General features: G+C 47.4%; 1 protein-coding gene across 1 annotated transcript in view; it reads left to right on the top strand.

Annotated features, from left to right (window-relative positions):
- Nucleotides 1-12,353, top strand: part of B4GALT4 (beta-1,4-galactosyltransferase 4) — a 316,340-nt gene that overhangs the window by 142,294 nt on the left and 161,693 nt on the right. Inside the window, exon 2 of the mRNA XM_069635928.1 lies at nucleotides 9,991-10,438. Within this exon, the coding sequence (XP_069492029.1) occupies nucleotides 10,144-10,438 (295 nt within the window). The 5' untranslated portion in view covers nucleotides 9,991-10,143. The remainder of the gene's footprint in view (nucleotides 1-9,990; nucleotides 10,439-12,353) is intronic.

The following is a 12,353-nucleotide window of genomic DNA, read 5'->3' as shown; positions in this document are numbered from 1 at the left end:
GGGGAAACTAACACAGAAGAAGTGTATATATCTTAGAACAGTCTGGTCCACTCAGCGTCCTGAACCACATATTTGTTGTCTCGTGGCATGCCTGCTTAGGTTGACCAGATGGTTTTTGCATGGAACCGGTTCCGAAATCCCCAAATCGGCTAGGCGCGACTCTTCCCGCACGTGAATGGGCCATTTCCTCCCCCTTCCCCACAACAACAGGCCAGCGACATAGGGTAAGGACTACAGTTTTATTTGTGTTTATTGTAGTCCCACTTCTATGTCTATTGCCTGTTTTTAAATCTGGTCACCCTAGGCTGCTGCTCTTTCCCCGCCCCAACACTGTCAGATCCTGGTTGCCTCAGCCTGTTCCATGCCATTGCGTGGGTTCTGTAGATGACTTGTAGTAATAATATGACATTATTGAAAATTCTGTCAGGGAACATGATGTAGACTTGCGTATTTCTGTGTGGATATATAACCAAGTGTATAAATAAAGCATAAAAAAGTGTCACATCTGTTACATTAAATGAAAATAATCAAAAAGTACACCTCAAAACCTATTTTTCTTTTTAACTTAAATTTGCGCAACTTTACTACTACAGACAGTCTGTCTTACTGTGTGGCACTTGTGTAGTACATTCGTCTCTCCAGCAAAACTAGTTGTGCACCTCTGTACCTAAAGGCCTTATCTATCTAAACTACCTCTAAGAACAATCCAATTCGTCCCTGCTCATCAAAAGATTGTGTAATTTAAGAGATTGTGCCTACCGAACACTCAACCCCCCCCACTGGGTGTTCTCCTTTCACAAGACCATGTTCTTCTCACTAAGTTGTCAGGAGGATAGCTTGGGGGCAGTGCGCTTGTCTTGAGAGCCAAACGGAGCACCGAGCAGCATGGGTTCGAAGCCCATTCCCGAGCTTACAGGCTGGACTCTGGCATAAAGCGCTATAAAATAACCCAATTAAATGTATTGTTTAATGTGTCTCTAGGGCTCTACATTATCTCGCTTATGGCTCAGCGGGTTACACGCTTGTTGCTGTGATCTGTGTTGCTGTGATCTGTGTTTGATTTGCAGGTCACAGGTTCAAATCCTGGAAAAGCCAACACAGCCTTTCATCCTTCCGAGGTCAATAAATTAGTGCCAGTTTCGATTTGGTAGTCCTAGTAATGTATATGTCCTATGTAAGGTGCTTTAGATTAAAGCGCTATATGAAAACAAATTATTACTCTCTTCCCACTTACTCCAACCAGTGCCTCCTAACACTCCTTGACACTCCTTCATCCCTCCGATGATCCTCTCTTGCTCTGTTTACCTCCTAACTCTCCACTACTTTTACCACTACTGCTCATCTCCCCTCCCACTACTCCCCCCCCCCCCATCTGCACTACTACTGCTCTCACTCCCCTACTACTCGCCCCTTTCCATACTACTACTCTTCCTCACACCACCCCTTCTCAGGGATATGGTGCCTGGCTCACCTTTCCAGGGATACAGTAACCTGCTCACTCTCCCAATAAACTCTCTCACTAATTTCACTCCCCTCTTCTCTCCTTCACCCTTCTCCTTGTGCACCCTTCACCCCTCTTTACTATCCTTGCTCTCTTCCAATAGCCACTAACCTCACTTCCCTACCCCCAACTCTTCCTTCACTACTACCCTCCGTTTCAAACACTCATTAATTCACTGCTTCACTTTCACAAATTGGGACCACACTACATCACACAACCTTACACAAGTGACCAACCAAACCATAGAAATTAAGGAAGATGCTCCACGACATACTGAATGGCCAACTGAGCGAGAGCCGTGAGAGAAGGACCACAAAAAATACACAAACAGACCTAAATGCAAGTTCCAGGACTGCCATCAAGAGCACCCGACCGTGAACCACTCCCAGCTCCAACAGACCCATAGCACGACAGATAGCTAGGAAACTGGGAGAGACACAGACACAGCATATCACATTAAACAATGCTCATTAGGACACAACTGGGAGGGTGACGCGCCATCAAACACCAAAGTCAGATGGCCTTTAAAGGAAATCGGCAACAACCCCCATCCACAGCAATACAACTCATATGGAAGATGATGTACACGAACTAGGATACTGACCCCACTAATCCAATCTTTCCAAACTTCTGCATACCCATCCCACCCAAAACATCACACAACCATCTCTCGCACAGCAGACTGCACGCACTTTACCACACAGCATCAACAACACATAAACAGTACCTACAGCACACGTGGTCTCTCCAGGTTCGCTTCCCTCACCAAAAGCTCAGCACATGGTGTATACCAAACTGAAGCCGCCAACAGCACACCACTTCTCCCACTCTCCTACCCCTCTTCCCAAATAACATACCCGCCCTCCTTCTTGTTAACAGATCCGCCAGAGCACCTCGGGGCCAATTCCGTTGGTGATGGTGCGCTATATAAATACCTTTTAACATTAATAAACCCCTCCCCGTGCATACATCCTGAATAATCTACCTCCACACTCCTCTGCACTGTCCTACCCTGGTCGCTTTGCCTCCTGGGTTAGTGAGATGTCCTTTGGGCAGGGGTCTGCAGTGGGCCAGTGCGTTGTTTCCCCCCACCTTCCATCCTAAATGTGGCTGCCTCTCTTGGGACAAATGCGGTAGGGATTCTCCGCCTAAGCAGGAATCTTCTAGATTGGATTTTCTCTCTGCTTGCCTGGCTACCAATTATAGGTCTTGGGGTCATTGCCTGGCTACCAATTATAGGTCTTGGGGTCATGCTGAGGACCTGCTCCCAGCTACCCTAGCCTAATACCATAGCCCTGTTTTATTTGGTCCTCTCCCGGATTTTTGAGATACCTGATTGAAAAATATTAGATCGGACCGTCTGCCGCTCTCCCCTAAACGGACCTCATAATTTTCTCAGTTTTGCTATCTGATGATGGGGTTGACCCCCAACCTTCCAGGTACGATCAACATGCATTTACTGCCCGTGGACCAGGGACTGGCTGAATAGCCAGTAACTATAGCGAAGCATGTAATGTAAAACGAGCAACAGCACAATTTATATGCAGATACTTTGGAATGGGGGAGGACGGGGCGCAGAAGGGGTGGGGTAGCCCTATTGTGTTGGCCATACCAGTTTTATTTATCTTGGAAACCTGGTCCTTGGTCACCCTACCTGTTTGGGGCCTCCTTATTAGAAATAGGCAGAGGATTCATGGTGGCATCGAGCGCTGGCATTCTGCCTGCCTGTTTCATTGTGAGTTGGATCTCCTCTGTGACCCTGCACAGGGGAGCCGACTTATGAATTTCCCGGGGAGGGGGGTCCAAATACAGGAAGTGGCATCACTGGCAGTTAAAGGACCGCAAATTTGCATGTAGTCGCCAATTTGGTGCAAAGGCGCGCAGGGGGTGGTGGAGACGCGCGCAGCTTAGAACAGTGGAAACATTGGCTAGCATGTACTGCATATACTAAAGTCGAGTAAGAAGGAGATTCAAGCCTTCGAGTTGCATTGCAGTAGGCCATCACTGCCCCTACTCCACCCCTCTATAATCATCCAGGTTGTAGTAGCCCTCAAAAGGCAGAGCAACACAACTAGGATGGGAGAACGAAATGCCGTCCCATCCTGTGTGTGTCAAACGTCAGAGCAAAGACTCTGCGTGTGCCTCCTACCTTGGAGCACAATCTCACTAATTTGGTGCAAATCTCGCAAGTGGGAGCATGGGAATCCCCTGCGTGTTGTGGGCTGCAGACCCCGGATCACATGCTCACTTCTTCAGTGTGAAACTCTGGCCAAGGGTCTTTGGGTAAGCATTCAGATGGGTCTCACACCTATAAACAGTGTGATATATTGAGTGGGCACCTCACTCCTTGGAGCATAGTATCAACCGTTGCTGGTAATCTCACAACTGAATGTACAGTTTCACTCTTGCTCATCTCAGTGACCCCATGTATATTAATGGAGTCAGTCTCCCATCTGGGAAGACAATTATATTTCTGTTAAAACACTCTGAATTGTCACTCCAGTTTTCTCGATCTATAGATCATACCATATTCATTCAATGTGTGTGCAGGGGAGATAACTTGTGTCTGAGAGAGCTCATTCTTTCATTCAGGAGTGATAAAGGGGTAACAACCCCATGTATGTGGGATCAGGCTCATTTTGCCTCATGGCCCCTCCAGAAGGAGTGAGCAGCTTTTAAGACCCCGCTGATTCTGCTATCGGACAGGCTCGAGCCTTCTATCCCTTGCCCCATCACGACTCCCAACATCCTGAGCGGCAGCTTATGGACAGCAGGCAGCTCTGGACATGCCTGTTGCCAATTGAATGTAGACAGATCTACTATTTAGATACTGGGAGAGAGCCGTGAATCCACATTGGTGGTGAAGAAGCACTCAACATACAGAACACAATGATATAGTGTTGCAGTCCTGCTGAGAAATGAAAATTCTGAGCATGTGAGCAGTAGGCTGGATCAGGGCTGCCCCATAAAAGGTGTAGAAGCCTCTGTGAGAAGTGACAGTACTGTCCCAATGGTGAGAAGTGTAGTATTGTCACATTAACTATGCTTAAGAACTTTGGGTTATTGAATAGTGCTACTACATTCTGAGTAATTCCATCCCTTTAAATATATGAGCTCTTGTATAACCACAACAGTGTTGAGTTATTCTGATGATGACAGACTTGCTCAATAGTTCTGGTTCTGTATCATTAAATGTACTTCAGATCTTTAGAGTATCGGAAGGATAGCTCAGGGGCAACGTGCTCGCCTTGGAAGCAAGATGACACAGAGCAACACAGGTTTTCTCCCTCTGTCCGCGCAACACAGGTTTTCTCCCTCGGTCCGCGCAACACGGGTTCCCTCCCTCGGTCCGCGCAACACGGGTTCGCTCCCTCGGTCCGCGCAACACGGCTTTGCTCCCTTGGTCCGCACAACACAGGTTCGCTGCCTCTGTCCATGCTTAGAAATCTCTGGGTAGTACACCCATTATAAATAACCAAATAAAATAAAAAGAAATACATCTGTTGAGAAGTGCTGGGGCCCTGTCAATAAGAGTGTAGCAGCTCCACTGAGAAGTGCTGATGTTGTCGCATCAAAAGTATAGCAGCCCCACTAAGATGAACTAGCATTGTCTCAACAAATGCATAGTATTATCGCTGAGAAGATTCAACAATTATAGAATCCCTGTTACAGCAGTACTATCCCATCAAGAGTATAGCGAGCTAACTGAGGAGTATCAGCATTGCCCCATTTCAAATATGGCAGCTCTACTAGAAAGTGCTGGCTCATACGCCTCCGCTCCCCGTCCATAGCATTCACCCTCACCACGTGCACACTCGGAGACATGCAAACAGTCTCATTTGCCCTTTCCCTGCCCCCTCCCTCGCTTTGCATCTGTACCTCCATTTCTAAAAATCCTTCTGGGTTGGGTGTACCTTTACATCTGTGCACCCCTCTTGGCAACAGGGTGCACAGATGTACAAATATACCAAACCCAAAACGATTTTTAGAAATTGAGGGACAGACTTGTTTTGCATCTGTGCCTCCATTTCTAAAAATCGTTTTGGGTTGGGTGCACCCGGGTGCACAGATGTAGAAGTATACCCAAACCAAAACGATGTTGAGAAATTGAGGGACAGATGCAAAGCAAGAGCCTCTTGGTTTGCACCTGTCCCACAATTTCTAAACATCGTATGGATGGAACAAAGGGCCATCCATACTGCGTCTCTTCTCTCCGGCTGGGGGGGGGGGGAGGGGGGTCAGCCCTGACTTCATCTTGCAGGGGGTGAGGGGGTGGCCGGGCCCCGCCCCCTCCGTACTCAGCGCCCCTGACCCTGCATAGTTTTATTGGAAGTGGTGCTTTGCTGTCATGCACCGGTTTCCTGTCTCTGCCATGTTTGGCTCAGGGACCTGGTTTGCGATCCATACTGGGCTTTCTCCCTCTGCCATGCATGGAGCTTGAACTCGCACTCCACCTGTAATCTTGCAGAAGCAGTTCTGACGATGTGGCAAATGTCTTTTACCTCTATGTTTCCCTGAGGTTTCAAACCGAACTATGGACTTCCTGCTGAAAACTTGTATGAAGCATATGTACTCTTCAGTGGGCCGGGGCTAGGCAGAGCAAGCCCCGGCAGTTTCTAGAAAGTGCTCCTGAGCTGGGCCCTACCCCGCCTAGTCCCAGCCATGCCGACACCTCAGGCGGCCGTGTAGCCGAAGCACTGCACAGTTACAGACTACCTGCAGGTGTCGGCATTCTGCAGATAGCCAGGGTAACCGTGGCTTCGGCTACATGGCTACCAGATGACTCTTAACTATGAAACAGGAGAAGGGCTGGAGGGCCCAGTCTCTCCTTTTGTTTCTGAGTAAAGAGTCATCATGCAGCACAAAGCCTTTTAAGCGAGGCTTCACGATGAGTGATGACTCTACTCGGAAACAAAAGGAGAGACTGGGCCCTCCAAACCTCCTCCTGTTTTGGAGTACATCACCTAGCGGGCAGTCTTTTCATGCAAGGAGCCCATGGATTTTCACCATGCAGCGCCTGAAATTAAATGGCTGCGTGTGAGCGCTGGGGCACACTGGTGCCACACCTTTGGTGATCATGCCAATATGCCCCAGCTCCCCTGCTTTCACCAATTACCCTGCCCCCATTGGCGACAGGGGGCGGGGGCTCTCAGGGGGCGTGGCCTAAGTAAACACATACTTAGGCCACACCCTTCAATAAGAGCCTCTCCTTGAATTGACATCCCACTTAATTCACTGGTGTTTTACCTCTTTTGCCAATGGTGGGAGTTCTGCAGAGCTCTCTCACTGCAAAGCACACCATTTTCCATCTAGAGCTGCCCAACGGTAAGCACCTACTCCCCCAGTAACCCTATCCTTAACAGTAGCTTCAACTAGTAGCTGATACACAGAACCCAAAGAGTGGGACCTCCTTTTTTTCTTTAGTCTTGTGTTAATGTTGCCTGTTTGTATTGTCTTCAATTTGTTTTACATTATTTGTACTGTTTTTTACCTCTGTACAGAGCTTTGGCATATAACACTGTGAGAAACCTGAAGGTGTCTCCCTGACTAGTCCCCGGGGATCTGTCATCCAGGTGGCCAGGACACGGCCATCGCTGTTGGATCCAGTTCCTGGGGGTGGACCCGTGAGGGAGGATCACCTGGATGGGGGGTCCTCAAGGAGTGGAAATGGGACACCGACGGGTAAGTCGCGGCATTCCCCTTCTTCCAACATCTGTTCCCCCCTCCTACCACTTAGGATACTCAAACTCTATCGCCCCACCCCCTTTTTGCAACACGAACACTTTCGCACAACACGGAAGATAACGGACTGACACCAGAGCCGGGTCAAGCAATTGACCAGAATCACACACCCAACGGCCCTTTCCCTTCTCCACAGGGATAAAAGGTGGAGCATGAGAGCACACAACGAGAAAGGCAGACCGCACGATGAGATCGCTATCCCAGTACGGCAATTCAAGAGGAGGAGAAAAGCAGCGAGAACCGAATGGACGACAAGGAGAGAAGAAACCTTGCCCCTTCCAACCCAGACTAGCGGAGCCTCCGTGAAAGGAATCGTAAGACCGCGAACAATAGCCAGAGTGTGTTGCAGTACATGGCAACGGTATACAGAGCTGTCCTACACTAATCATCGTAACAGGGAGAGACGCTTGTTGCTCTGGTACCAACCTTGACTCCAGAGACGAGAAAAGCCAAGCGGTTGATAACCGCCAGTGAGTCGAGGGGAGAACCGATAAGAAACCGATCTGTGTTGAACAAAAGTTGGCAATGGCAAATTAAGCAAAGTTCAAAGAACTGGTAACACGTTAGGGGGAAACCAGATGCAGATGGGTCCGGCACCACATGGGTGTTCATTTGAGAGACTTGTTGATTCCCTGTTTTTTTAAACAAACAATACCAGAAGGCCCTAGGAGACCTGCACGAAAACATCAAAGTGGTCATACAGGGGTCTAGTAAAATCCTCTGTAGAGTTGAGTCTTTGAACCCCACGTAATGGAAAAGCCAAGGGAAGTGAATCCCGCATAGTAAGAAAGTAGAAGAAAGTGGGAGGCTGGCAAGAGTGAACCCGAGAGAGGGATGTCCACAGTGGATTGTGTAAAAGGACATTAGGACTTGTCAATACAACAGGTGAAGTTGTTTGGGAAAAGCCGTAGTCAACCTGATGGAGAGACGGTAACATTTGAGAAGGGTATGAGCCTGGAAGAGGGGCATCCAGAGGTGAAAAATAATCACCCAACCTACATACGAAAACAAACTTTTTGTTTATTTTGAATACATCAGTTCCTCGGAGGCAAGAGACTTTTTATAGAAAAGAGACTTAACCACCAAAGGTCCTGATATGATAGCTGAGAACGGAACTGTTGTCTCATGCTGGGAAAGCTCGAGCGTGTGCTGTGCTCAGGTGTCCCACCTTGTTCCATGCTCAAAACGCAGGGAAGGGAGACCCCCGGCTACCACATCCTGACTTATCATTTGTGAACACTTCTTTCTTGTGAATCCTATCCCACGCTCTTTTTGTATTTAGTACTTATGGCAATAGGTATTTTTTTTTTAGTATAGTCCCTTTTATTTGACAAGACACCACTAGGACTGCCTTATTATTATTTGATGGTCGTGGCTTACTCCCATCTTAGATTTGGCTTAGATTAGGCGTTTTTACAACCTGCATATACAGTTTTAATAAAAACCCTTGAACTGTGATTACTTGTCTGTCTTTACTGTTGCCACCATGAATTCCTTACCATCACTATAAAGATAAAAATCTAATCAAATCTTAGAAACATTTCAGTTGTGTCTTGCAGTTCATAGTAAAAAAGGACCTCTGCCACAATAGTGATTTGTTCCAACTGTATCAGACTTTTTCCCTCAACGGGGCTTTTTTACTAAGTGTTGAAGCAGCATGTGTGTAGCAAAACGCTGTCTACGAAGACATCTGTGCGTGCATGACATTTGTGAGCTTAGAGCTAAATCAATAGTCACAGTTCTTTACGAACATTTAGTATGTGTTCAATTTTGCACTGGAGCGGTGAAAGACCACGTTCCATCCTGTTGGCATGCACTGCAGATCCCCATCTCCTTGTTTCTTTTCTGACCATTGGTACTGGCAAGTGGGATTTCTGTTTGTTAGACGGAGTGTGTGTCTGATGCAATGGATTTAACATTGTGGGGATTACTTGCCAGTGATATTCATTACTCCTAATCCTACTCTCTCGTTCCTGTACTGGGAAGAGGTACTGCGTTGGGGGCGGGGCAATGATTTTTCATGATCATTCTGGGTGCTAGGATTTGTGTCTTCTTGAAGGCCCTCAATATTTGAAGTAGGAATTGTGATTTATGGAAGTCCATATTATCGTTTGCAAAATGGATTGCTCGCAACTATTTCAATAGCAGACGGAAACCTAATTAAATTATTAGTAGGAGTTGTTTGAGTGACCTTAATGTGTGTGTTTTTTCTTCAAACTGTCTGTTATTTTAACAAATTGTCAAAATTAAACCTAATGCTGTCCTTACATAATTTCTCAAGCGTATGTAACATATGGTATAGTTTCCCTGACACAATCCTCACCAAATTTCACCCCTCCCGATTCCCGGTCTGGATTTCTCACATCTCCCTATGCATTTGAAGATTTGATGCCAATGTGTCGCTACATAGCTCATTGTGTCATTGATCTGATCTAGGAGTTACTTTATTCACAGATTAAACATACATTACCTTTTCTCCCCCTGGCAACTCCACCCCCATAATGACCCCCTCCGAGACCCCCCCAAATTCGTTCACAGTTTATCAACTAATGGGTAAATCGGTGATTGTGTTGGCATATGGCAAGCCATTCACATGTCCACAATGCCCTCCGACATCATTAATGTGTTCTTCTGTACCAAGTAAGGATAAGAATGCTAAAGAATCCTGTTGGTCTCACTATGAATTTTTGGATCGCATAAGGGCTGCATTTAACATTGTTTAATATCAGTGTTTTTGTTTTTCACAGGGTCTTCGTTGTTCTGTATAGCTTCGGCATCTCATCCGACAACACTGGACAACAAGAGGATGTTCCTGCTTCAGTGACGGCATATGTTCGCCTGCAACCATTGAGGCCTGCTTCAGATATTGATTTTTCTCTTCAGCCGATGTAGGCAGAGCTATGGGTGCGGTCCACCTCTTGTGCCGGTTTCGGCTACTGTTGCTTTTCGCCTTGTGCCTGGTTCTAGCGGGGTGGGCTACCTCCAACTTCCTAAGCGATTCGCTGCTGAACTTTCCAAAGTCAAGGAACTCCCAGGCAAATGAAATGGAGACCTCCTGGTCGGACTCATGGGAGAAAATTAGAAAGAACGCAGTGGTAAAGAGGGAGGGGCAGGAAGCAAAGCCTCTACCAGCATTCATGGAGTCCGCAGACGAGGCCGACCTGAGGCTTTGTCCTGCTCTTTCTCCCTACTTGAGTGAGTAGACCAGCAATGCCCTTCTTTTTTTAAGATGGTGGTTCTTTTGTGTTAGTTGCCACTCATTTTTTGTATTTGTATTTATTGAGTATTGTTAGGCCCCTATACAACAGAATAGTGTTTCCAGGCGCCACAAGGCAAAGTGGGGCGGGAACAAGGGGAGTAAATAACATTGGCAAGAACAGTATATATGCAAGCATGGTCTTATTAGGCCTTGTGGCATTCAGACATGCAAGTGCAGTGAAGAGAAGTGCAGGAGATAGGGATGGGTGAGGGGGTGGACAAGTCCTGGTGGGGCCCAGGGGAGGGAAGTGCCAAGGGGAGCTCGGCAGAAGGCCAGGCTAAGTGCTAGGGCGGATGAACCCCAAGGGTGGGATGTACAGCCACCAGGCAGGGGGCCCGGAGGGGGCAGTGCTGTTGGGGTTGAGGGTGCTGGTGTCGACTGGGAAGAGGGCCTGGTATACTGTGCAATTCATGAGGACCAGACCACCAGTCTCAGCGGTAGTGGGGTGATTATCAAGGAAGGGAAAGAGGCAGAGAAAAGCAGAGTTTTGAGAAGGTTCCGAAACGTGAGAAGGTCCGGCTCAAGTCTGAGAGGGGCAGGGAGGCTGTTCCAAAGGGAGGCACCAGCCAAGGAGCGAGACCTGCTTCCCCACTCTCTGCTTTGAGAAGCCTTTGACAAGCAGACAATGGAATTAGTGGAGCGAGGGGCTCTAGAAGGGGAGTACTTTGGTAGAGAAAGTTGGAGATTGCATGGTCCCAAGCCCTAGAAAGCCTGTGGATGATGCACAGGGTCTTGGATTTGATCTTCGCGGCCACCGGGAGCCAGTGGAGAGATTTTAGGACTGGAGAGATACGGTGCCTGGTTTTGAGGCCAAGTATAAGTCTTGCAGCCCTATTCTGGATTAGCTGAAGGGGGCGTAGGGAGGAAAGGGGGAGACTGAGGAAGAGGCTGTTGCAGTAGTCCATCCTAGAGAGGACCAGAGCTCTGGAGACATTGAGTTTCTGAGGAAAGGTGAGGAAAGGGAGAATGCCTCTAGGAGGTGAAGTTGGAAGTGGGCCTTCTTGGCAAGGTCCAAGATGTAAGGGGTGAAGGAGAGAGCGGAGTCCAAGATGACCCCAAGGTTTTTTGCCTCACAGGATGGTGAGGTTAGAGGGCCCAAGGAGGGCGGCCAGACGGCAGGACGAAAACCGGGCGCAGGTGTCCCAATAAGAAGGATCTCTGTCTTACTGGCATTAAGACAGAGATGTCTTCATTTGAAACCCTATGTTCCCCGATTCCTAATAATAACCTCTTTAGAGGAATAGAAAGCAGTGAAACCATTGGAGGTATAATAGCCCTGCAAAAGGTGTCATCCAAAATCTCCCCGTTAGCTATTAACCTGGACACTGGAGTAGAAGACTTACAGCCACTCACAATAAAACTTGCCCTTTTAAATACCAGGTCCCTACATAAACACGTGGCTGATATCCACGATTATATTGTTAAAAATCAAGTTATTATGTGTCTCTCTGAGACATGGTTACTGGACTCACACAGACCTGTGATTGAGCAAGCAACCCCCAGAAGAGTATTTATATTTTGGAAAATATCGGATTGTGGCCATTGGGGGTGGTGTCGCTATTATCTGTAAAAAGAACATTGGTATGTAGGAGAACAAAATAGATTGTGACGGGTGTGAGATTTTAGACCATAATCATAGTATAAATGTAATCCTGATCTACAGGCCTCCCGTTGAGATGCCTCTTTTTAATGAACATATTGTTAAGCTGCTATCTCCTCTGCTCCACCATTTTCCTGGGTGGCTTAAATCGTTTGAAAGGATTTCTTGGAGATAAAGCAGCTTTGGATTTGGAACGTTCATTAAACAATATAGACAACCAGGTACACGATCTAGCCCCTTCTCACATAAAG

Source organism: Ambystoma mexicanum, chromosome 7p (assembly GCF_040938575.1).
Source record: "Ambystoma mexicanum isolate Mex_15411 chromosome 7p, UKY_AmexF1_1, whole genome shotgun sequence".
NCBI classification, from domain to species: domain Eukaryota; kingdom Metazoa; phylum Chordata; class Amphibia; order Caudata; family Ambystomatidae; genus Ambystoma; species Ambystoma mexicanum.
Note: the sequence above shows the minus strand (reverse complement) of the source record. Positions and strands in the feature narration are given on the sequence as shown.